General features: G+C 38.8%; 2 protein-coding genes across 4 annotated transcripts; both read right to left on the bottom strand.

The window, feature by feature from the left end:
• Positions 1 to 135: 135 nt before the first annotated feature.
• Positions 136 to 7,682, bottom strand: gpr155a (G protein-coupled receptor 155a). Of its 3 annotated transcripts, none has more exons than XM_079254035.1 (17): positions 7,660 to 7,682; positions 7,439 to 7,534; positions 6,719 to 7,234; positions 5,997 to 6,396; positions 5,480 to 5,648; positions 5,208 to 5,363; positions 4,477 to 4,560; positions 4,232 to 4,352; positions 4,000 to 4,084; positions 3,729 to 3,819; positions 3,430 to 3,631; positions 3,110 to 3,199; positions 2,801 to 2,931; positions 2,323 to 2,418; positions 2,175 to 2,236; positions 1,906 to 2,043; positions 136 to 1,681 (listed from the first exon to the last, which is right to left on the bottom strand). In XM_079254035.1, exons 3-17 carry the CDS (start codon positions 7,176 to 7,178, stop codon positions 1,486 to 1,488), a joined length of 2,481 nt encoding a protein of 826 aa, XP_079110161.1. In that variant the 5' UTR covers positions 7,179 to 7,234; positions 7,439 to 7,534; positions 7,660 to 7,682; the 3' UTR covers positions 136 to 1,485. The 3 variants fall into 3 exon arrangements, with proteins under 3 accessions (XP_079110161.1, XP_079110163.1, XP_079110162.1); XM_079254037.1 differs by having other exon boundaries at positions 7,459 to 7,534; positions 7,660 to 7,672; XM_079254036.1 differs by lacking the exon at positions 7,660 to 7,682 and having other exon boundaries at positions 7,459 to 7,612.
• Positions 7,683 to 8,498: 816 nt separating this feature from the next.
• LOC306766221 (acetylcholine receptor subunit alpha-like) lies at positions 8,499 to 19,250 on the bottom strand. The gene is made up of 9 exons (XM_079253859.1): positions 19,060 to 19,250; positions 17,383 to 17,525; positions 17,262 to 17,306; positions 15,644 to 15,753; positions 15,055 to 15,250; positions 11,938 to 12,175; positions 9,451 to 9,674; positions 9,006 to 9,242; positions 8,499 to 8,903 (listed from the first exon to the last, which is right to left on the bottom strand). Exons 1-9 carry the CDS (start codon positions 19,142 to 19,144, stop codon positions 8,775 to 8,777), a joined length of 1,407 nt encoding a protein of 468 aa, XP_079109985.1. The 5' UTR covers positions 19,145 to 19,250; the 3' UTR covers positions 8,499 to 8,774.
• Between the last annotated feature and the right edge of the window lie 6,047 nt (positions 19,251 to 25,297).

Genomic DNA, 25,297 nt, shown 5'->3' with positions numbered 1-25,297 from the left:
CTTTTTTCCTCAGGAAGAAGTGAATAACTACTGCAAACCTTATATTTTTCCCTTTTTTCCCCTGTGCTACATAAGCAGTAAACTAACTGATAAACATAAATATGAAGAAAACATTAAATGTAATCTCAAATATTTCTTACTATGTTTGCAGAGGTGTCTCAGTATGTGCAATAATACATTCAGCACAAAATGACCAGCTTAGTCAATGACAACACCTTTTTGTGCTTTATAGCAAATAAACTAGCATATAACAGTATGCTAATGCACAGGTTAGTAGTCCATCTTAAAGAAACAGTCAGGACAAAACAGCTGCAAATTCACATTTCAGAAATGGTAAATATCAAAAGGAACCCTGACTAATAACCCGGTCAAGAGATGTAAGGGTAACTTTGTCAAAGTGGTTTGGAATATTAGGAAAAATCATTAACTCATAGTCCCTTCTTGTTCATGCCACAATGCATTATGGGTAATGACGTCAACTGGCAGGACCCTACAGGCAGATGCCTTCGACTTCTGTTTCAACCTGAACTACTTGTGACATAATTGTGGTTCCGTTTTGTTGAGTTTGTACTTTGTTTATAGTTTTTAAACTTTGAACATCTGAGAAGAGTGTGAAGTTATTGATGACCCAACAGGGACTGAGGTTTGTGCTGGAATCTGTTGGTCTGTATGGATAAGGAATTGGATACTTTGGTAGATCTTGTGTCTACAGTACCGCTTAAAGAGCAGAGTCATATTGATGTGGCTAAGTTGCATTACTGGAAGCAGCATTTTGTATTTCACTTGTGAAAACATATCTCACTTGTCAATCAGTAGTATTTCAAAAGGCTGAGGGACATTTTTATAAGCACATTCTGTTGTAACCATAGTTATGACAAAAAAGACCCATGAGTTCTTTACCTTTGGCTCTACTGAAAGGAGCATGAACAGGGAACAGATGTGGTGAAAACACAGCTGCAAATTTTTTAGGGAACTGTATTTACTCAACAGTTAAAAGAATATGTGACGTAGGACCAAAGTTTTTATTGCTAGCCAGTAGAAGTTGTAACATGGCAGAAACAGTAATGGCTAACCATTGCCAGATGATGCCATAACTTTGAATGAACTCCACAAGTGCTGGGCTTCCTAGTTGTAACGGAGATAAACCTTAAAATTTTTTAGAAATTCTAAAGATATTTCCTGTATTTTAACACTGTATTTAAATAGAAAATATTAACAGCCTACGAATTTTATTAGTCTGGGTTCCCTTAAAGACCGAAATGGTTTAAAAAACAAACAAACCATACCAAAAACATACAATATTGATTCCCTTTAAGGCCAGCTTCACACAATATACAGTGTGAGACACTTACTTTCACAGTCTATTGTTACATGCCAACACATAAGCATAAGGTCACATGGCATGGATTGTCTAATGTTGAACTGTACAGACAGTTCACACCGTACATTTGTATTGCAAGAAATGTCACCTTTCATGCTTTGGTTTTATTTAACGAAGTAGTAAAAAAGCTCACTGTCTTCAAAGCTGTATTCATGCTTGATGTGCTGGAGCACACCTCCCTGCTGTAGCCGTGTCCCATAGAGGACTGCCTCACCACGGTCCTGTGCCAAGCCCACCTGATGAAGCCACTCCACAAGTTCACAGCCAAGAAAACAATCCACCACAGTCTTCTTTCCACACCTGAAAGTCAACAAAGAGTTCAGCTGCTTTGAACAGAGACAGAGGAGAAGCTGGCAGAGTCCCAACACATCACATGCAATGAGCATGAATCAGTATTTTAAATACATATATAATTAAAATAATTTGTGGGTTGTGGATAACTACCACGCATGTTTCCTTCAAAGGAAGTGTGTTTACTCAAGATTTTTTCTCATCTCAAACAAATCCATGTTGTGTGCCGTCACCTTCTCTTTTTAACAATGTCACGAAAACACTGCTGTTTGTGGTACTTGGTGAACTGGGTGCAGGTCATCCTGATGTCATTGGGTAAATCGGGCTCCGGCTGCTTGTCTTGCTTCTTTCTAAAGCACCTACTAAACAATCTAAAAGTCAGGAAAAAAAAAAAAACAGACGCATTACTGGACATATATTACACACAATGGACATGAATATTTAAAAACCTTTGAAAATACTTTAAAGCGTGGCTAAATTTAATAACATGAATGATTTTCACCTCTTTAATGGCAATAAAATCAAATGCTTGTCCAGCCCAAAAAGTGCAAAGGAAATAAGTCCCTGTGAACAGAAAATATCACATTTGTGACCTCTGCAATGTCAGAATAAATATCATGATTTAAGCCCAAAATACTTGTTACACTAACCTGTCCAAAGTTGGCTACAGCACAAAAAAACAGCAGCTCTAAGTACAGTCTTCCAGGATCGTGGTCATAGAGCAGCCAGAAGCAGCTGGATAAGTTCTGTTATTAGGATATTTAAGAGAGACTTTATGTTTGAGATGAGTCTCAATCCTATTTAGGACAACAACTATAAAATAGTTCAATTAAATATGCAATCAAAGAATACAAATTCTGAGGCGTGGCAACAATCGTTAAATGTGCTGAAATGTCACCATAGATAAGTATATGAAACTTCAATAATCCAAATATGAATTCAGACAAGAGAATGTTTATTGGGCTTTCTGAAGAGGTTTTCTTAAAGTTTTCCCCTGACAGGAGCTGGAAATAACTCAGTTCAGCTATTTCAATCTAATTTAGTTGGAGATGCACTAAATATAATAATGCTGACAGATGAAGGCGGACTGGCTGTCACTGCAGAACTGAAAGGTGGTGGTTTACTCACAGCCAGCAGGCATACAGTCAAAAGCAGACATATGAGCACATGACGGACCACTTGTCTATCTGCAACCTGTTGGAGCTCCTCCATGTGAATGAGGATGCAGTCTGTTGACTCACATCCATTCTCACATTGACCTGAAGAGGAAGATCAGTTTAATGCTTTGCATGTAAATTCACGTTCCTCAAACACAAAGTTAAATGACAGAGTAAAGTTTCCATCTTTTTATTTAAATGTGTGGATTACTCTGTGGGGTTCCAAGTCATTTACAATTAAAAGAAAAAAAGGCATGTCAATTGCTTATCAATGCACTACCTATGAGTGTGGTTGGTGTGTTGTTCATATTTGTGCTGATGATCATATCAGGCATGGGCTGGGGTGGAGCACAGTCACATATGAGGCCTTCTGATAAAGTCAAAAGAAGTGAAAATTATACATTTCTTCCCAGATAACACAAATAGCAGACTGCAAGTACGATTTCAAATATGCTCCAAGGATTGTCCGGTTACTGTAATCATCAGCTGTCAATATTTTGCAATCTTGCTTTTGTCATTTGGAAGTAACAGGAACAAAGGTTGACTTGTTTGAATAAGGAAAAACTGTAGTCCAAGTTAAATGTTGACAAGAAAAAGTACCTCTTATTCCTGCTGTGCAGGTTGGCTCAGCAGAAGTCTGCATTTCTGGTTCAGCCGCAGTTATATGATCCTCTGCAGCATGATATGGAGAGTTTTCCTCTGGGTTTTGATCATTTTGGGCCCAGCTTCCTCTGCTGAGACACACAAGAGAGCCTCCCCCCAGAAGTATGCTGAGGCTGACAACGACTGTGGTGCAGATTATCTAACAGACAACACACACATCATGCAGACTTTTATGCAACTTTCCTTTGTAACAATAAATGACAGAAAACAGGAAAAAGAGCTATTTCTTTTGTTACCTGCGCTTTACCATAGAAGAAAGATCCATCAGTTACGTCAGCCATGTTTCGCCCAGTCAAAAGCAAAATAGCTGTGGCAAAACATGGAATCCTGTTCCAAAACAAATTCATTTATTGCATGAAGGATCAGATAAAAATTATTTCAACACTTTTGGAAAATTTCTGTAATGCTTAATTGTACAAACTACTTACAGGACAGGCTCTTTGCCTTTTAATGGATCAAACAAGCTAACTTGGAATTTAATGTCCATGTTACCTAAAAGTCACTCACCCCCAGCCTGCAATGATCAACATGCCTGATGATCCTTCCAGATTGTCATATCTTTTCATGAGCACAATTGAGAGCGCTATTAACCCTAAAACAACAACAAAATGTATGTCACAAAAAGAACAATCAAATTTTACATTAAAGAGCTCAACAAATTTATACTCGCTAAATTTAATAACATGAATGATTTTCAGCTCAGTGTGGTTTGCGTGTCCTCATGCAGTGGTGTGCATACCCGGCCATATGTAGGTACTATAGAGGGAAGAACATAATAATGTGAAGGTCAGGACCTGCAGGATGAAGCTATCTGTCCTGACCACGAAGTTCCACAAAATCATTCCAATGCAAGCTAACAACTAGAAAAAAAAAAAAGACCATAAAAATAAGCATTTACAAAAAACTAAATTTAGATATAAAATTCGACCAGAAACTAAAATTTTGAGTATATATTATTATTATTTATTTTATTTTTTTTTTTACCTGGGCAAAGAAAAGGTTGACAGTAAACTTGTGAGGTAGCCTCTTGAATTTCTTACTTAAAAACATGACAGAAATTGTCCAAACCTTTCAGAGAAAGAGAACTCAAATTAGGTATGTGTACAAGCATAAAGACTTTTGTACAGATAATAAGGATGCATGATGAACACTGCTGGCTGGTCATTGAATCTTTACAGTTTGAAAATAATCCTGGATAATGACGCTCGTTATTTAAAGCAAAAGCAAACACAGATGTCACCACATTTCACCACCGTGAATGGTGTATTTTAAGTTCCTTAAAAGAAGTACAGAAAGTGAGAAGGAAGAAGTAAGTCTGAGTCAAGAAAAGCATCGGTGAGGCCACACACTGTCTGAACAACACTTCAAGTTAGCTTGATTTAGTGGATCGAAATCTCTAATAAACCCAAATTTCCTTTGTCTCCGTCACTTGTGCCACATGATGTAAAATAAAAAAGACAGGAGATGTGTTATATCTATATTGAAATGGGTGTAGTCAACGTATAGACTGCGACTTAAATAACAGCAGCTCAAACTAAAGCCACTTATAAGGCAGGACATGATATATATTTCAGGCATCCCTGGGATTGCACTTTCAATATCCAGAGACAAAACAATGTAAACAGAAGAACCAGTTGAAAAAAATGTCAGTTATGAAAGGTTGGCCAACTCAAAACCTGTATAATGCAACAATGGACTTTTATATTGTGACTCACCAGAGCAACCAAGCTCACAATGCTTATATCTAAACTAACACTCTGAAGTGAGTTCTTTAAAAGCTGGGGATCCATCCAGTGGATTGTGAGTAACCATGCCGAAACATACATTATCGGAGCTGAGAGAAATGTGCCGATCACCATCCCAGAGGTTATCTGTATGGATTTATGAAGATAAAAAAAACAGTTACCGAGTGGTTAAAGGGACACAAAAGGTACTTAAGAAGGTGAAGGGCAGATCAAACATTGGCAAGTAATTGTAGACTACTCACAACTTCTAGTTCTACGTTATAGTAGACTGCATAGATGGCAACACTTGGTGCAGTGGGAAACACTCCATAAAGAAAGGCATAATCAGAAAGACTGGAGTGGTTCAGAGTACTGTTGTTGCTGGTGTCCAGCTGATCCACCATGCCCTTACAAAGGAGGGGCATAAGGAGCCTGAGACAAAAACCAAAAACAAAGAATATCATCTAAAAGGTTGCTTACACCATGCTGTCAAATACAGAGCAACTTCAATATTTACATTTACTAGTCATTTTTATACGATGCAGCCAACTTTAAATGAGACATTCATTTGGTAATGTCTTGTGGTCTTAACAGGCCTGAGTCATCATAACCAAAACAGCATGTTGGGAGCACTTTGCAAAGCTCCACTTTACTGACCTTCTCGACAATAAAATAGTACATCTTTTAAAATAATGTAAAGGTTTTTCTTATATACCACAAAATCACTGATATATAAAAAAGCCAAGCAGATACTGTACAAGCTTTGATCATTCCACTTACAGTTTTGCAGTAATGAGAGATATCAGTGTCACAACTGTGGATCTTGTTAATTTCCTCAACTGGCTCACCATGGACAGACCCAAGTAGAACAGAGCAGCTCCACCAAAAGAGTTGGCTAAGCCATCCAGAAACTCCGCTATGAACGGTGGAATTGTCTGGTGCAAGACAAAGTGGGCGATGATACCAATGACAACCATGAAAACAATGGGGTTCTTTAGGACCTGCCAAACTACAACGCCGACAAGAAGTAGTTTGCTTTGTTGGTGGCTTCGTTCGTTCTTCCATTTCTGGATCTCACAGAGTGCAAACCCGATGGGATTTAGGAGCATCAGGGACACAGGTGCAACCAGGTAGATATACTGGAGGTACTCTGGGTATGTGGTCTGGTAGAGAGCTTCAACTAAAGAATAAAAATGAAAACATGTGGCTCAAAGAAAAATTCACAAAGAGAAAGCTGTTTTTTCTAAGTTGAATACAAAATGTTGACACAGAAACAAAACTGGACAACTGCTCACTGTGGCACAGATTAAACAATATGCCTAGCTATTAATATGATGCAAGATTATCCAAGATCATTAAAATAATGCCTTGAAACCCATGGCCTATGGCCTTTAGTAATGTGTACAAGAATTTGTTTAAATGAAGCCTTAACAGCAACATTAGTTCAGACTAAACTATTATTTTATCTTTATCTGGTGGGTGGTAAGAGGTTTTACACTTACCTATTGGATATCCCAACGCAAAGTCATTGCTTTGGGTGGCAAATATTGAGTATAGCCCAGCCTTACTGTAACGACTGTCAGGACTGGCAACTATCAGAGTAAGGATGCAAATAATACAAAATAAAGACACTTTGGCAATGAGGATGCTCCAGAGAAATGGCCAGATGACATCAGCAAAGTCCAGTAGCACCATGTTTTTAAAAAGCAGTGCTGGAAGAGCAAACTTGGACACAAAGTTTCCCAGTCCTTTGGCCTGAATGGGGGTGATGATATTTGTCCTCCCGGCGATGTAACCGCACAAAATGATCCCAAAACACTCCAAGAGAGCCGGGAAGAGCCTATCTATGGACATAGTGGAGGTGAGATCAGGAGGATCAGAGCTGGTGTTCTCTTTGAATGTAAAGTTATAGCTGCCCGGTGTCCCCATCATGATAATATTCCCCGTGGTGTCCAGAGTCATGACAGGTTTATTGTCATGCTAATGTTGGGTCCGTCCTTGACAGGTACAGCTAAACACTAAAGGCGGAAGAAAGCGAAGTACACTTAATAATTCTGCTGATCACATCCGATACAAAGCATTAATTACGATGGTTACATAACACCATCACGTGGTAGGCTATCAGTTTTAAAGAGGTTGTAAAGTTATAAGCACACAACAGGCAAGCAGTGTGACATATATAACTCATTTGACTCAAATAAAGATATATAACGTAAACATACAAGGTACGTGTCTCTCTTACAGCCGCGTTGCCCTCTGTTTAAGTCCCATGTGTCGGTCAAAGTTCTTTGCGCAGCTGTTAACATTTAGTCACCTGTCTGACGGAAAGCAGGGAGCACATAGTTACAAAGTAAAGTTACATATTCACTAAACGTTTCATATACATCTAAAAAAAAAAAAAACCTTTAAAATATCACAAAACGAATACAGAAGCGTTCACTACCTCATTGCTTAACGTCCCTCCCAACGCTTTTCATAATCTCTGATTTGTCAACACGTCTTCACCAATCACAAGAGGAGGAGGGCGGGGCTTAGCCTGGTCCAACCACCCTCCATCGAACAGGTCACTAATAAGTTGGAAGCACGCTAGACATTATTACATGCTCTTATCGTAACTGGATCTGTGTTATGCAGTTTAAGTGTCTTTATTTCATTCTTCCTGCTCCTTTTCGAGCACGTCGGTGCATTATTATGTGCTTTTGTTTTGTCCAGTTTCATGTTGCTTGTGCAGAGCCACGAGAGAAATAAACTGTCAAACAAGATTACACTTATCTAAAAGCTGTAATCTTAGGAAAACTTCTCCATCCCATCGTTTATCCCGCCACATGACCTTCCATCAGCATGTGACGTTATGACACTATATTACTCAGATTAAAGTTGGTAAAGCAGAGAACCTGCATGTGCATTTGAATATCAAATAGATGGTTGACAGAACTGTGTGTACAATGTAAATTGTACTGATAGACACACAGCAACTCCATGAATGATTGTCTGAAAGATTCACGTGTGTCAGAAAACTGATGTTATTGTTCTGTTACCTTATAAATCAGGTGAACATTTGCCAAAATATTGTATGCATACATTATAGCCAATACGGCTTTAACATATTGCTATGGTTAATTGATAGCAATCACATCTAAGTCACTTTGGATAAAAACATCTGCCAAATGATTGTAAAATAAAACAGAAAACATTATCAGATACTAATGGTTTTGCATTAGTGTTGCATTAGTGGTCAGTTTGCCAAAATCACATAGCTTAAGAAAGAGAAATACCATAAGGAATTGTGTAATACACTTTATTTGAGATGACCCTTCAGTCAAATCAGTCACCTTGTTAGTGTCAAAATAGTTGTGGATTATAAATATGTAAAGCAAAGAATATAGCTATCACAACAAATACTTTAAACTTGAAAAAAATAAACAAACACACAGACAGGGACATAATGTAAATATTGCAGAGCTTACAGTGGCTTCAAGAACAAACACATGTAATATACTTTATATAGCCAAACAAAAATCTGAGCAGGTAAACCATTAAACCATAAAACACAGTCCATTAAAGCATGCTCAGCTCAATGAGGCGGCCTGCAAATACACCTAATGTGCCTATGAGACATACGGCCATGAATACACAAAGCAGAATGTGATCCAGCACCATGGCCACAAATTTCCACTCTTCAGCTGCCTGATAAAAAGAGGAAGAGACACATGTGTTACATATGCAAAACGAGAGACAGAATAGAAGTGTAGCCTATATTCGAAACACTTTTTAAAGAGGAAGTATTACATTGTTTGATTCCTCATCTGACTTCATGGTTTCAGCAATGTATTTGACTCCTTCAATGGCACTGCGGACATCAGGATTCTTGGTGATAGGTGACTGGTAGGGCACAGAAGAGATCTGGTTGCCAGAGATCTCTGAAATGTCAAAGTCTGCACCATAGATGGGTTTATTCTCCTTCTCTTTCCCTGGGCGTTTCATTGTAGAGAAAAACATGATGTTGGGAATAGTTTCAATAAAAACCTGCCATAAAAGAGATAAAGGAGTTATTAGACATTACAGCACTTAAGCAAGGACACAAGAATCCAGACAGAGTCTTTCTGCTACCACTAGATGGCAACATGAGACAGAGGAAAAAGATCATTGGTGGCTCAGCTTGTCAGTATTGGGTAGATATATTTGTACTTATAGATCTCCTCAGAAGTCCCCTTTATTCCCCCTTTGTACTCACCTTACGGACCCAGTCTGGCATCGTATGAGTACTTGGAGAGCGATGGTGGGTGTTGATGACAATGACAGTGATGATGATGGATGCTATGACAAACACCATTGTGAAAAGCATGTACTTCCCAATGAGTGGTACAGCACTGGAGGTAGAGGGAATCAGCTCCACAATGACTAGCAGGAACACAGTCAAAGACAGCAAGACAGAGATGCTGAGAGTCATTTTCTCACCTGGAAGACACAACAAACCATTTTCAGGGCCAAATGTGTCATGTCTACTATCACAACTACTTTGTTGTAGTCATACAGTTGTTCTGTAATTCTGAAAATATTTTTGCAAGGAGTGTGTGAGCAAGCAGTAACAATATCTTTTCCTTTTTAAGGCGTTTTCTTTACTTTTGAAATGATAAGCATTGTTAAAAAAAAAAAAAAAGTAGTATTTTACAGTACATCAAATGAATATTATTTACATTATGTAGAAACACCAAAACAATAGTAAATAACTCACTGACTGTAATAGCCAGTGTGTATTTTCTAGAATATTATACAAACAGTATAGTTTCAGTACTGCAGATTGATTCAAATGTGGTTTGAGTTTCATTGCAGTGTGATCATCTTTTCCCTAAGTCCTCATGAATGTGACCTTTTATCTCTCCTTTACCTTATGATGGTTAAGGAGAAATGAAAGGACTCATTCATAAGGACTTAGGAAAAGACTAACTGAGGTACTTTTTTCATTATAAAATATTGGTTTCCATAAAATTTCAAATTTAGGATTTCTCTGATCTAATATAAGGAACTACTTTAAATGGTCCCTAAAAGTATAGTCCAAAATGCCAAAGAAATAACCACGTAGTTTTATAGCCTAATTTGAAGTAAAAAGCTGAAACACCCACTAAACTGTGATATAGGATGCCAAGTTGTATGACAAATAATAAAATAAATATAAAATTCTGAATATACCACATTTTGTCAATAAAATATCCTTTAATTTGAAAGAAATATTGAAAAATGTGGACCTGCCACATTTATCTAAATGTTAGCTCATTGGCGTGTAGTCTGATTACACTCCCACCAGGGAGGGCTGTTGTCATCAACCTGGTTTCAAAGTCCCAACAGCCCAATCAAGAGCCTTACTATTTTATAAAACAAATATATTGTTCTCTCTACTCCAATAAGAAAACCATATTTGCTAAAAGGGATTTTTGTTTATAAAATCAGCAATAGAGCAAGCAAGCTGAATTTGACACCATTACATACTTAAAAAATGCAAAGCATATCTTGTAGCTGCTGCTGCTGCAGCTCAGAAAAGGCAGTTATTCCAGAGAGAGCAGCTTTTGGCAACAGCTTTTCTTTCACACTATCCTGTCAGCAGCCATATCAGAAACAGGGATCAAGTGATGTATAATACATTAAAGCAAAGGCCTGTTTTCAGACATGACAGCACAGAGGGACACTGGGTAATGAGGCGGGCGTACACACTGGGAACACAACCAGATGTGCACATAAGCTGTGAAGTTTCTGCAGTGGCTGATGTAGGGAGACTTTAGTCTAATTGTCACTATTAGATATGAAAATTTACCAAAAATTAACTGATACTATAAAAAAAAAAAAAGCAGAGAAAGTAAATGCAGTGCATATTATATAAATGTTAGGAGTGGGATTTGAACGTATTATTTACAATTATTTAACTACAGCACAACTAGCAAATTATGAAATTAATGCATTTGATCCCAGAACTTTTGTCAATTCATAATTCCAAGGTTCACCTATTGCACTGATGCACACAGCCAACTTTGCTAATACATTAGTGACTTTAGAGGTACAGTATATTTAGCTATTTTCCTGACCCTCTTGCAACTCTATTTGAAGAACTATCAACAGGTTTAGCTACTTTTTCCTGGTGATAATGGAGACTTTTGGTGAGTAAGGAGAAAACATGTATGCTTTACTCTCTGTGAGCAGAAGCAGCTCTGCATAAACTCCTTCCTCATCCAGATAAACAGGCAAGAGGTCACTACAGCCAGCTTCAAACTGCACTCAGAGCAGCAGATGAGGTCTTTGCTGCATGACCAGACTGAAGTTGCTACTGGTGGATCCCGGCCTAGTTTACTGTCAGATTTTACTGCCTTTTCATGAAGAGTATAGACTCAAACATAAAAAAAGTTAAAAGACAATAACATGGACCGGAGCTGTTAAAATACTTAAAATGACACTTTTATTTAAATGTCTTCAGTTTTGGTCAAGGATATTTTCTATTTTTTTTTAATGAATTTTTTCAGACATTACTGGAGCTCGAGTTTATATTAATGTCTGTGTATGTTATTTGATTCAGTCGTAATTAAATAAAAAAAAAGTCTTCGCGAATAATTGCAAACCCTGTAATGAATTCGATTGTTTTTTTTAAATCAAGTCCCACCCCTAATATACATTTATGATCTCTTTTAAATTTTTAACAAATTCTTATTTCTATTTTGTATTTGAATACACATACCAGAGTCCGTGGGAAGATAAAAGACAAGGCCAGTGAGGAAGGAGAAGAGCATGCATGGGATGATGACATTGACAATGAAATACAGTGGAAGTCTCAGCATGAGGAAGTGATAGGTGATATCCAGGTAGGGGGTGTCTGGGCAGCAGGCATAGTACACCCAATGTTTCCAACCACGGAAATCTTTCATCACCCATTCCCCACTTTCCATAAAGTTACTCAGATCAGGGCGGTCACTGTCCTGCAAGGAGAAAAAGTGAACACGTTTATTCTCTTTCTTTCCTTTTAGTTTCTTTATTACCAAATATTCAGAGGAATTCAAATGTTTAGAAATTGAAATAGTTTCAGAATGCAATGACCTGCAAATAATTTAAGCCTTACACTTCAATTAAACATTACAAAGATACTCAACACTATAATTGAGAGTAAATTAAAATATTGTTTAATGTTGATTAAATGCAGGGTAGGGGGTCCTGGGAAAATTCAAAAGTTCAAACCCCTTTCTTCAGACTTCCCACAAAACCATGCCTCCAGCAGCTGTGTTTGAAGGATATATCCCCATCCAATCGTATAGAGCAGGCCATTCAAAACAATAGGTATGAAGAGGGCCATTAATTACAGTCTGTAAAAGGTTTTTGTTTTGTCCATTCATCCATCCATCTTCTGCTGCTTATCCGGGGTCGGGTCGCGGGGGCAGCAGCCTAAGCAGGGAAGCCCAGACTTCCCTCTCCTCAGCCACATTTGCCAACTCTGTGGGAGGGATCCCGAGGTGTTCCCAGACCAGCCGAGAGATATAATTCCTCCAGCGTGTCCTGGGTCTTCCCTGGGGTCTCCTCCCAGAGGGATTTGCCTGGACACTTTACTAGGGTGGCATCCAGGAAGCATCCTGATCAGATGCCCGAGCCACCTCAACTGGCTACTCTCTATGCGGAGGAGCAGTGGCTCTACTTTGAGCCCTTCCTGGATGACTGAGCTCCTCACCCTATCTCTAAGGGAGAGCCTGGCCACCCTGCGGAGGAAACTCATTTCAGCCGACTGTATACGAGATCTCGTTCTCTCGGTCACAACCCACAACTCATGACCATAGGTGAGGGTAGGAACGTAGATCGACTGGTAAATTGAGAACTTCGCCTTCTGGTTCCGCTCCTTCTTCACCACAACAGACCGGCGCAGAGTCCGCATCACTGCAGACGCCGCACTGATCCATCTGTTGATCTCACACTCCATCCTTCCCTCACTCGTTAACAAGACCCCAAGATATTTAAACACCTCCACCTGAAGCAGGACCTGACTCCCGACCCGGAGAGGGCAATCCATCCTATTCTGGCTGAGGACCATGGTTTCTGATTTGGAGGTGCTGATTCTCATCCCATCTGCTTCACACTCAGCAGTGAATTGCTAAAGCAAGCGCTGGAGATCACAGCCAGATGAAGCCAACAGGACCTCATCATCCGCAAAAAGCAGAGACCCAATTCTGAGGCCACCAAGCCGGATCCCCTCAACACCTAGAAATTCTGTCCATATAAGCTATGAACAGAATCGGTGACAAAGACCAGCCTTGGCAGAGTCCAACCCTCACTGGAAATGAATTTGACTTACTACCGGCAATGCGAACCAAGCTCTGACACTTGTTGAACAGGGACCGGACAGCTCATACAAGGGAGTCCGGTACCCCATACTCCTGGAGTACCCAGTTTGGCAAACTCCTATGCCCCCTCCAGGACCCCAAAGAGGGTATAGAGCTGGTCCACTGTTCCACGATCAGGGGCATGCCTCCCAATCACTCCCCTCCAGGTCTCACTGTAATTGGCCATGTGAGCATTGAAGTCCCCCAGCAGAACAAGGGAGTCCCCAGAAGGAGCACCCTCCAAAACTCCCTCCAAGGACTCCAGAAAGTGTGGGTACTCTGTCAAACTGTTGTCAGAACCAGTCCCCCCACCCAAAGGTGGAGGGACACTACCCTTTCACCCCAATGTGCAGGCACCAAGCCGGGGGCTACTGAGAATGCCCAGACCTGCTCGGCATCTCTCACCATGACCAACTCCAGAGTGGGAGAAGGTCCAGCCCCTCTCAAGGGTACTGGTTCCAGAGCCCAAGCCATGCGTCAAGGTGACTCCAACTATATTGAGCTGGAACCGTTCAACCTCATGCACAAACTCAGGCTCATTCCCCACCAGAGAGGTGCCACACCACATACCTAGAGCCAGTTTCTGCAGCCGAGGATCTGACCGCCAGGGTCCCTGCCTCTTGTTGCCGCCCATCTCACATTGCACCCGACCCCAGCAGCTCCTCCCGCAGATGGTGAGCCCACTGGAGGTGGGGTCCATGTAACCCTTTTGGGCTGAGCCCGACCGGGCCCCAGGGGAGAAGACCCGGCCACCAGACGCTTGCTCTCGTGCCCCACCCCCAGGCCTGGCTCCAGAAGGGGGCCCCGGTGACCCGTGTCTGGGCAAGGGAACATTTCCGCCCATGGTCATAGTCATCAGAGAGGTTTTTGTTTTGTTTTCACCACAAATAAGTTAAATCGTATGCCATACATTTTTAGATTCATTGCAGCTAACTTAATTTGTTTTTCAAAATAGATCTGTTTGACTTTGCAAAGCTGAGCAACTTTACAAGTAATGATATTTTTTATGTATTGCCTCCACTTTATTATGAAATTGTGCTAAAACCCGGTCATGGTTTCCTAGGCACATTTAATTGCTCTAGTTGGTATCTACTAATTTAGCATTAAATTTAGATAATTTTGATCTAGGTATTTTCTTTCTGTACTTATTCTTAATGCTTTGATTGTTTCTCCTGACATTGAAGAAAACAGCAATACTTATTTTTGTGAACTGGAGTGGAAACTTTGATTAATTGAACAAATCACTTTTTTTTGTTAGTAAAGAAAAGTGATTTGATCAATTAAATCATTAATAATTAAATTAGATCACAGTGGAAACTTTGATTGATTGATCAAATCACTTTTTTTGTTAATAATAATTGTAATATCTTTCTATTTTAATGATATTTTAATAATATTTTAAGGTTTTTGACATTTAGCTGTATTTGAATGTGGCATCAGTGTAATTTTATGATGGGTAAGAAAGTGATTAAGAGTGAAATAATAAGGCTTACAGGATTGACAACAACTAAGTTTCCATCGTAGGTCCAGGTACCCAACTTCATACTGCAATTCTGAAGGTCAAAGGGGAAATGCAACACAATAATTTCACAGTAGCTCTTGAAGATGGCGGGGGGGTTCCATGTGATCATCCCAGTGTGTTCCAGCAACACTTTGGTCTCATGAACGATGGCAAAGTCACCATCAGCACTGCAGATTCAAACAAACAGAGGCAGCATGAGAATGAGTGATGATAAGTGAAATATTAAGGTAGAGAGAGACATTAGTGCTTGAGGATGGTTGGGGTGGCCAAGTTAATACTACAGCAGAGCTGGGGGTCAAGGGGAGAACAGTAATGTGTCAGATGCAGCATAAGGTGGTGGTGTTATTTGGGGGGGTGCAATACACACAGGCCAGATTTAGCCTGATGAAATCTGAGCTTTCACACATACATGGCACTGTATAGGTTAGGAAAGTTGGCTTCAATTTGTTTCAGGGGTCAGGATTTTCAGGTCACTTAAAGCTGACTGTAATGAAAAAGCAAGCTTTGCAAAAAAGAAAAGAAAAAACATGGCATGGATCAAATACAGCCAGTAAATATACTTGTTGTAGAGAACCAGATCTGGACGCCAAATGTCAGTGGAGGGGACTCTGATCTTTTTGATGCCACCATAATCCTCTGGGTTCCACTGCAAGTTCACATCTTTCCATTGCTGGAGAATAAATAAAAAAACAGACAAAGATAGCAGAACAAAAGGTCTTGACACTGATCTTTGGAAGAAACATTGAAAGATATTAAGAACAACATTGTATTGGGTCATTTTATTTTGAACGGATTAAACAAAAGTCCTTTGCCAAAAAAAACCAACCCCCCCCCCCCCCCCCCCCCCAAAAAAAAAACCATCATCTGAATCTTACTTTACCTTTAATATAGGATATGTAAAGAGCTTTATTACATGCAAGATGATACCTTTTTAAACATTTGTGTAAGGTTAATATGGTAATTAAGGTATTGAAGTTCGTTTGTTTTATTAAGCTAAATATTTTTACATGGTTGATTATTATAATTGTGTTCACAAAATTAATCTGTACAGGTTTAGCTCCAATATTTACATTTTAAAACAATGATGACAGGCTTTTGAATCCGCCTGTGTTTCTCTTGCATTTATCTTCGTTGACCCCCCTCTAGCTTCTGATTGGCTAATACTGTCACATGGGAGTGAGAACAAGAAAAACTCCCAGTGTTGTAGAGTTGATGAGGTATGGAGAAGTCTAAAGAGCTGCCATCCGTTTCCATCCTGTTGTTTATTCTTCTGAAGAGTGAACTCATGAAAACCCAATTTTTTCCTCTTGATACAACACCATTAGATTATGGAACATCTATACCAATATACCAACGAGATATGGAAACTTCTTGTCCCTTACAGGAATATTTTCATGACATCATAACATCTGATCAGCTTCTTTGATCACTGTTGCAGGGCTTCAAATTCCATTGTGAGATTTGTCCCACATCAGTTTTTATTTTTTACTGAAATTGAACTCCTTCTTGGAAACTGTTCCTTTAATGACACAGATTTATAATATAGGCTTCAGGATACCATATAGCGTATACCGTACAGCTCTTATCTTTTACAGTGCAGGGTTTTTGTGGGTTCTTGTTTTGTGGGTTCTGTTAACCTGCTCTTTGCATAGTTTCAGGAAGAACTCTCATTACCTTTAAGGTTCAGGCAGACAATAGCACGTTTATTTATTTAAAAAAACTTATGGTTTGTTCTTGTTTTGACAATTTTAGCCCATCCCTCAGTTATACTGCAATAGACCTAAGTTTTTAAAGGAGCCAAAATGCAATGAACATCTCTCTTTTCTTGAAGTCTACATGATTTTAAAACAGAAGTGCTGGTCATCTTTGTACTTGTTTGTGGTTTTCATTTCTCATTTCACTACATAGCTTTCTTTGGGTACTTCTGGCTTCAGAGCTATGTGTTTCAATGTGTTCATCTGCCTACCCTCTGTTTTTATGGTTTATTGTTTTCATAGAATTTCTCTTTTTACATCTGTCAATGGTTTCAGACTGTTTAGAGAAGTTTTTTCTGTACAGTTTCCAGATGCTCCATGATGAATTGTTGGCTGTTTCGCTGTTATTTCATACTTATAGATCATGACTGTATCAAATTTAAATGAAAGTGAAGTTAGTCTATGAAGGGAAAAAAATTCCTACCTGTTTCAGGCGCACGTTGCTGTTGACAATCTGATTGACCTCGTCCTGTGGGTTCAAACATAAGAAGCTGATCAAAGAGAGTCTGAGTACAGACAGGGAGACAGAATTTGTCAAGCCTCACCACACTGATGAGCTGGATGAGTTGAAGACCCACAGTAACAACCACGGGGTCCTTGAAATGATTAACAGGACGGACAACCTTATTGTAACCAGTGAAAAGGGTTTTAACTAGACGGGTTTCATCAGAAGATGCCCAAGCAGTGCCTGGAACATGCCAAAAAATGGATTAAACACAGGCTTTAATCTGTTGAAGGACAAGTTTTTTTTATTTTTGGAGGGATTTAGGACACATTCACATTAGCCTTTTTGATTCAAATCCGAGTCTGTTTGCTTGGAGAGTCCGCTTCATTTGGGGAAATAGGAATGGACCAAAAAAATTCTGATTCGGACCAAAGAAGCAAACCCAGTCCACCTATAAATGTAGGTCTAGGCCCATTTCAAACGGACAAAATGCAGGAAGCGAACTACAAAATAAGACACTTTCTGCATTTGGCGTAGCTTTGCATTGTGGGTAAATAGATAGCGTTAGCGTTAACAATCCTCTGCTTCATCTATTGCTTATACTGCTGTCATTGTTGCATTGTATTTCTGCAGTGTACTTGCATAAGACAAAATAAAAAAATCCATAACAGCAATAGTTTTGTACTCTCTTTTAGCTCACAAGAGGAGGAAACAGTTTTCTTCATCCCGTTGGTCTTGTCCTCACTTTTGCTAAATACTAATGCAGTGCCACCTTGGGTGGTAATGGGGATATATTATTCTGATGGCTCATTTGACCAAAATGCAGTCTGAACGCGATCTCAGTCCACATGGAAACACCCCCCTACAGCTGAGCTTAGTCTCCAATTGGACCAAGTCTAGCAGACTATCTTGATGTGAATGTACCCTGAAACAGTGAGAAGACTGTTGAATGTGACTCCTCAAGTTACCTCTCAAGTATTCTTGGAAAATATTGTTGCGTCAAGGAGCAGTGTTGCGTCAAAGCCCTCTGCTACTTGTGGTGGCTTTATTTAATATGACTTGAAAATAGATGTGAGAAGCATCAAGTAACATGTGAGTGTGAGATGCTGGTGAGTTTAAGTAGGAAGTAAACAAGTGTGATCAACTTTTATTTGGTGTATATTGTCAACCTTTTCAAATGTTTCTATTTGAGAAACTTTTGCACCCTAGAGGAGAGGAACATATGAGGAAGTTCCCAGAAGCGAGAACAGAGATCACAAAAAAATGCACTCAAATGCATATGCTTGTAGTATATGCATCTTTTCAACAAGTTGAGTTTAGGGTCTAAATTTAGCAATACTCTATTTAAACTTGGGATGGCACCTCTGTGAGCACTGCTAATAGAGATATTCTTATACTATTTCCACAACTTATCTGCCAGAAGCCAGAGCAGGATCCCCTTTCACTCTCAGCCAACCTTGAGAGGAAGGTCATTTTACAGCAATATGTTGTTTAAATGCTTGAACGATTCTGTAGATGCGGTAAACTAAGAATTTTCAAACTATAAATGTGCACATAACTTCATGTGCTTACAAATGAAAAGCTGAGAATGACTCTTTTTTAAAGAGCCCCTTCGCACAAAATATAAATGTACTAATTGTAGTTTGAATTGGCCAGCTTGTTTGACAAAAGCCACTGAGGAAGAGGTTAGTATCTACACTTAGATGGAATTATGTGTTAGACCAAAAGTTAAGGTTTATTTCAGTTATTATCCAAAATGCTGTCTTTAGTCTCTTACCTGCTAGGACAACCAGAAGAAAAAGAAAAGTGTTCATTCTTGCCAGTAAACTCAGACATCCAAAACCAAGATTGAGCTTCGGCATGCTGTCCTTTGACAACTTGAAAATTAAAAAGGGTTTGCCCCCCCTAAAACTTTCTTTCAGCACTGGCAAATGACTTACTGTACAACCTCTAGGCCCTCACTGGCAGTCTCATTGTTATTGTCTGACAGCGGATGCAGTAACAGCCTGCCAATGCTTGTCATTTGAGAGGGCTGCAATCCTTGTCATCTGTTATAAGATCAACATGCCAGAGTAATCCGTCACTGAAATATCTGATTGTGAGCTTGGCTACATACACCCTGGAGGTGCAAAGGCACAAGTCTGCTACACTCAGTTTTTCTAGTATTAATCATTAACTGTTTTTAGAGCAAAAATATCTTTATATGAATGCACAAATAATATAGAAATGAAAAATACACTTCTACTCTGAATAAAAATGTTGTTTAGTTGGAAAATGTTGAATAAAATTAATTCTGGTGTCATGACAAACCTTACTGACTTGTGTAAAACTTGACTAACCTAAAACTACTTTTAAAAGTGTTTGTTTAAATGTATGGTAATTTAAGATATGGTGTGGGGAAATAAAAAGGCTTAGTACTTGAAGCTACTTCATAACTTGGTTATGAAGTAGCTCCATTCAGGAAATTTGTATGGTAAAGCAGAAAGCTTTCTTTTTTTTTTTTTTTTTTAACCTGTCCTGTCCAGCATCTCAGCATACAGAACAGCAATCTGCGTGCCATATTTTTGACAGATTTGCTCTGTCAAGGGAGACATCTCATGTAAATAGCTGCCCTTGATAATCTGAATATTTTTATTATTATGATAATTATTTTATTTTATGTATTTATTTATTTATTTATTTTCCTTTTATCATTTTGCAATCATCGTCAGTCTTAATATGGCCGAGCTGGACCTGGCAGGGAAAGAGGGAAAAAAAGAGGAAATGAAAGGAGGAAAAAGAGAGACAGAAAAGAAAGGCAGAAAGCTTTCTAAAATGCTTCTCATTGAGTATGACTGTTTAATGTTTTTCTTAACTTTTTGTTTGTTCAGAACTTCTGCATGTAATCTATATTTTAATTGTAACTTCACTTGGTTAACCTTCACTGATAGAATTAGGTCCATGGAGAGTGTGATAAATATGTTTTAGTTTGATTTGTTATCTATACAGATTTTCAACAAGTTATGATAAGGCAAGTGAAAAGGGAAAAGGTAAAGTGTGGCTTTTTATTGTTAAACTATACTATATTTGTTACATTTTTTTGTTTTTTTAAAACATGAAAAATACCAACCAATTCAATAATCTGGCAAAAAATGTATAAGAATTAATGTCAAAACATTTCAGAAATTGCTTTGTGAATTAAAATCTGCAACAATTTACCTTTTAAAAACCCTATTCACATACAGCTTTGTAATTATAACTAAATACAGTACTGTTGTGAAGCATTAAAGCATAGCTACCTTAGGAAGATTGATTTCTTATTATTACCACTTTTTTCCTTAAGTGTTATTCATTTCATTAATACCTTCCCTACTGCAAAGCACCAAGAGGAAAATGAATAAAATTCATTGTGTACACAGCATTCTGTTGCAATCATACTTTATGTGTTATAATTGGGAAAAAACTAAAGTGAAATACAAGCATTTGAATAACATGCACTTTTAACCTGTAGTAATCTTATACATGTGAGTAATTGAGATTGTAAAATTATACCTTTAAAATCCAGTTATTTAAACATTAGTGAACAATAGCTGAAAAAAATGCTTTTTTTTTTTTTTTTTTTTAAGTAGTTTTTTCCCAGAAACCAGGTGTTATGCCCATATATGTTCTCTTTGCTAGGCTGCCCCGCCCCATCAGGCCTGTGATAGGTCAAGCAACTCAATTTCCTCGCATCCCTGATCCATTCAATGATCCAGCCACTCAACCACAAGCCTCATTCATCTCACTTACGAACAAATGACCATTTTGGCGACATTTGAATTAAGAAAGATTTGCCTCAAGCCTCCCCCGTCTCCTTTCTGTCTAATGACTCAGGCCACCTGAATTTACACAATGTTAGAACCACTTTAGTCAAAATCTGTAATCCAACATCTTTTATTGTGTCCACTTCCTTGTGGATGGACACTTTTCCCTCTACTGTGTGGTCTTAGTTATACAACTCTAAATATATATATATATATATATATATATATATATATATATATATATATATATATATATATATATATGTATATATACACATATATAAAACGCCCAGTACATCTGCTTTCAATCAACCCCCTGCAGATGTTACATATGCTTTCATTTAAATTCAATAAACATTTGATCACTTTACTGAACAGATGTAAACATATGGGCTATTGTCCTCACTATATATATATATATATATATATATATATATATATATATATATATATATATATATATATATATATATATATATATATATATACATATATATGTATATGTATATATATATATGCAATCATATTTAATTAAATACGATATACATAACCATTTTAAATACTCCCTTCCGGTGAACTGACAATTGCTTTATATTTCATCACCCAGGGCTGTATTTAGGTCAGCCTCTGTAGGGAGGAAAGCATTCACATCCAGTTCAGAGAAAAAGGTCAGTTATGTCATGGATCACAGCCTTTCAAATTTACTCTCATCCCTGTGAATAATGCACATCCAGTGCACAATACATTTGGGAGACACCACTCTTGCATGGTCTTATCACAACATCTGACTGTGAGACAGCTTGATAGCTTTATTAGTGTGGTTTACCTCCTTTCACAGTCAATGATTAAGGTATGATACATGTAAAATAGATAATGATGGGGTAGAATGGGGACGGTTGGATGAAAATCCAATTTTACTGCACAATCACCAGAGACAAGTCTGGGTTTGGTTTACATTGACTTGATGCAATATGGTCACACACTGAAGTGATTAAATGTCAAGCAGTGATTGCTTCGTCAATGTTTTTTTGTTGAATTTCAGGCACACGTCTGGAAAAGGGCTCAAAATGAAGCCACAGACAATATAAGCCAGGGATATGATCATTCAATGTGAAAACTCAAACGTTCAATTTAAACAGAAAATATTAAAACAATAGTGATATAAGGCCACTGAGAAAAAGGCTTAAATTCATTCTCAAAGCTTTAACAGTGTGAACTGGGATCACATAATGGGCCACCCGATGATGTGCATGACTGCTTCTTGGAAATTGCTTGGAAAGACATAACCTGTGGGTAATTAAACCTGAAATTCATTAATTCTGTGTGACATTGTTTTCACACATATTCAGTAATTAACAACCTCTGAAGAGCAAAACTGTGCTGCCTTAGGTGATGTTGGTTTGGTTTTAATCACAAAGAATCTATACATTAGAGAATTTTCTTGTCATATAACATGTAACTTTCTGGCACAAGCTGACACTGACAATGCAGACTGAAGGGCTGTCACTGAGCAATGCTGTCTTCAAGATGTCTAAAGCACCATTATAATAATATTGTTTTGATAGTTTCGGACTGATATTATTATAAATTTTACTTAGAAATCTTATTAAAAATTGTTTTGCTCAATGTTTGTTATTATGAGACTTGTCTTGCATAACAAAATCTAAATGACCCTTTTTTTTTTTTTCGCTGAAGAGCAGCTTAGCTTCTTGGCTGCTTCTCTGTCCTCGCCCTTCTCTTTTTGCCCCCTGGGCATACACTAAACAGCTGATCGTGGCAACACTAGTAAAAAGGAATGGTTCTACCAGGTGCGCTGTGGTGCGTTTCTGGAGCGTCCCAGAAGTGCTGCCTCTTTCCACTTTACCGCTAGCTACTATGAAACCACATCAATCTTGAGCAGAGCAGATTGTAGGCAGAAAATAAGTTGATAAAAACCAAAGTGGATCCGGGGGATTTTGCCATTAAAAGACTACCTGTCCACTTTAGATTTTTTTCCTATGAAATGTCTACATTTCTTCATCACCATGGCACTAAGCTTACAGATGCAAGATGTTTTTACTTAATAAATGAAACCACAGAAAACATGCATTTATCTTGGAAGAGAAAAGCTGTGCTGTTTTGTAACCTATTGCTTTGTCACCACACATATAAAGAAATAAAGAGCAGCTCGTAAGACACGGCAGAGTAATACCTGGTTCTTTATTTACTCATTTATTGTTCAATTTAAAGCTGTTTTAAAAAGCTTTTTAAGTAGGTCTACACCAACTATGGCATGATTACGCAAAATATGTAACTTTTGATGTCTGTTTCCATGATGTTGTATATCATGAAGAAATTTTAAAATTTATTTCAGAAAAAACTAATTTTTGTAACTCATTCTTTAGAGCTAGTGTAATCCGTTCACTTTACTTTCAAATGGTACAACAAGATGGTATACTAATTTCAAACAGCTCACAATTAACTTGCTACTTTGCAGTTCTTCCAACAGATTTGGGACATAACCATAGACTGTATATAAAAAGATGGACAGAGCCACCGTGACGTCACCCATTGGTTTCTGAAGAGCTGAATTAAAGCTCAGTGGGCGGTTCCTGCCATCGCCATCTTGGCAGAGGCATGCGCATCGTCTCACCTGGAAAATACATATATGGGCAAAAAGGTGGAGCTGAGAGGGGGGGCTGTGAGCGTCATGGTGGATGATTGACATCGAGCGAACTCCGAGCTTTCTGTAGCTAAGAGCTAACCGAGCTAACCTGGAGATAACAGGAGCTAACCAGCTAACAGAGGTAAGCGGGCTAAAGCTAAGTCACGTTGTTTACCGGCTAAAAACCGCGGTTGTGTTACGTTCTTCTGACTTAAAGTGGGAGATTGGTACCTGTCAATCAAAAGGACATGCCCCTAAATATGCTGAACTTTGAGATTAAATTACTTTTAAACGCTCTGTGAGCGTTTAAAAATTACTTTTAAGGCTCTGTGAGTTAGAAGCCCAGCTCCGCACTCAGTTAGGGAAGCAGTTAGTTAGCAAGCCCCCATTAGCCAGTGCGGAGCTACCAGCCAGGGCAGCCATCCCGAGCCGTCCCTCAGCAGTTCCCGCGCAGCCGGGAGCCGAGGCGGGCTGGACGACGGTCAGGCGGAAGCGTAGCCCCAAACCAAAACCCACTGGCCACCACCGACCTGTTCACGTTTCTAACAGATTTTCCCCGCTCGGCGACACACCCGCTGAGGCAGAAACCCTGATTATAGGTAGTTCCATAGTCAGAAATGTGGCTCTAGAGACACCGGGGACCATAGTCAAATGCATTCCTGGGGCCAGAGCGGGCGACGTCGAATCGTATTTGAAACTGCTGGCTAAGGCTAAACATAAATACCGTAAGATTGTAATTCACGTCGGCGGTAACGACACCCGGTTACGCCAATCGGAGGTCACTAAAATTAATGTTGCTTCGGTGTGTAACTTTGCCAAGAGCATGTCGGACTCCGTAGTTTTCTCTGGTCCCTTGCCAAATTTAATCAGCGATGACATGTTTAGCCGCATGTCATCCTTCAACCGCTGGTTGTCTAGGTGGTGTCCCGATAACAACGTGGGTTTTATAGATAATTGGAGCTCTTTTTGGGGAAAGCCTGGTCTTATTAGGAGAGATGGCATCCATCCCACGTTGGATGGAGCCGCTCTCTTATCTAGCAATATGGACTCTTTTATTAGTCAGCTAAATTGACAACTCAGGGTTGGGACCAGGAGGCAGAATTGTAGTCCTACACACTTTTCTGCAGCTTCCCACCTGCCGCCGCCCACTCAAAACCCCATTCCGACCTTATACAACTTCCCAGCAGTAAGAATTAAACAACACAAGAACACTTCTGGGGTTAATCGTGAAAACCTCATAAAAATAAAAACAATGGATCTAATAAAATCTGAAAATAAGACAATAAAGTGTGGCCTACTGAATATTAGATCCCTCCCAAATAAGTCTTTATTAGTCAATGACTTGATAGGTGATCACCACATTGATTTATTCTGTCTTACGGAAACCTGGTTACAGCAAGAGGATTATGTTAGTATTAATGAAGCTACGCCAGCTAACTATTTAAACTTTCACATTCCTAGAACTACAGGCAGAGGAGGAGGTGTTGCAGCTATCTTTAAGTCAGAATTTTTAATTAATCCTAAGCACAAAACTAACTATAAATCCTTTGAATTCCTGACATTAAATTTATCTCATCCAAAATGGAATT

The sequence above is a fragment of the Telmatherina bonti genome (genome assembly GCF_933228915.1).
Source record: "Telmatherina bonti genome assembly, chromosome: 15".
In the NCBI taxonomy this organism is placed as follows: domain Eukaryota; kingdom Metazoa; phylum Chordata; class Actinopteri; order Atheriniformes; family Telmatherinidae; genus Telmatherina; species Telmatherina bonti.
This window is presented reverse-complemented; position numbering and strand designations above follow the sequence as displayed.

What these genes read in the sequence shown, in the direction of transcription:
- gpr155a (XM_079254035.1), bottom strand. Translation starts at nt 7,178, where the DNA reads ATGACTCTGGACACCACGGGGAATATTATCATGATGGGGACACCGGGC. An exon ending in TCTCTCATTACTGCAAAACT is followed by an intron (nt 5,649 to 5,996) that starts GTAAGTGGAATG and finishes TTTTTGTCTCAG; the next exon opens with GCTCCTTATGCCCCTCCTTT. An exon ending in TCTTCTATGGTAAAGCGCAG is followed by an intron (nt 3,632 to 3,728) that starts GTAACAAAAGAA and finishes GTTGTCTGTTAG; the next exon opens with ATAATCTGCACCACAGTCGT.
- LOC306766221 (XM_079253859.1), bottom strand. Translation starts at nt 19,144, where the DNA reads ATGCCGAAGCTCAATCTTGGTTTTGGATGTCTGAGTTTACTGGCAAGA. An exon ending in GCAACGTGCGCCTGAAACAG is followed by an intron (nt 15,754 to 17,261) that starts GTAGGAATTTTT and finishes TTTATTCTCCAG; the next exon opens with CAATGGAAAGATGTGAACTT. An exon ending in CAGATGAGGAATCAAACAAT is followed by an intron (nt 8,904 to 9,005) that starts GTAATACTTCCT and finishes TCTTTTTATCAG; the next exon opens with GCAGCTGAAGAGTGGAAATT.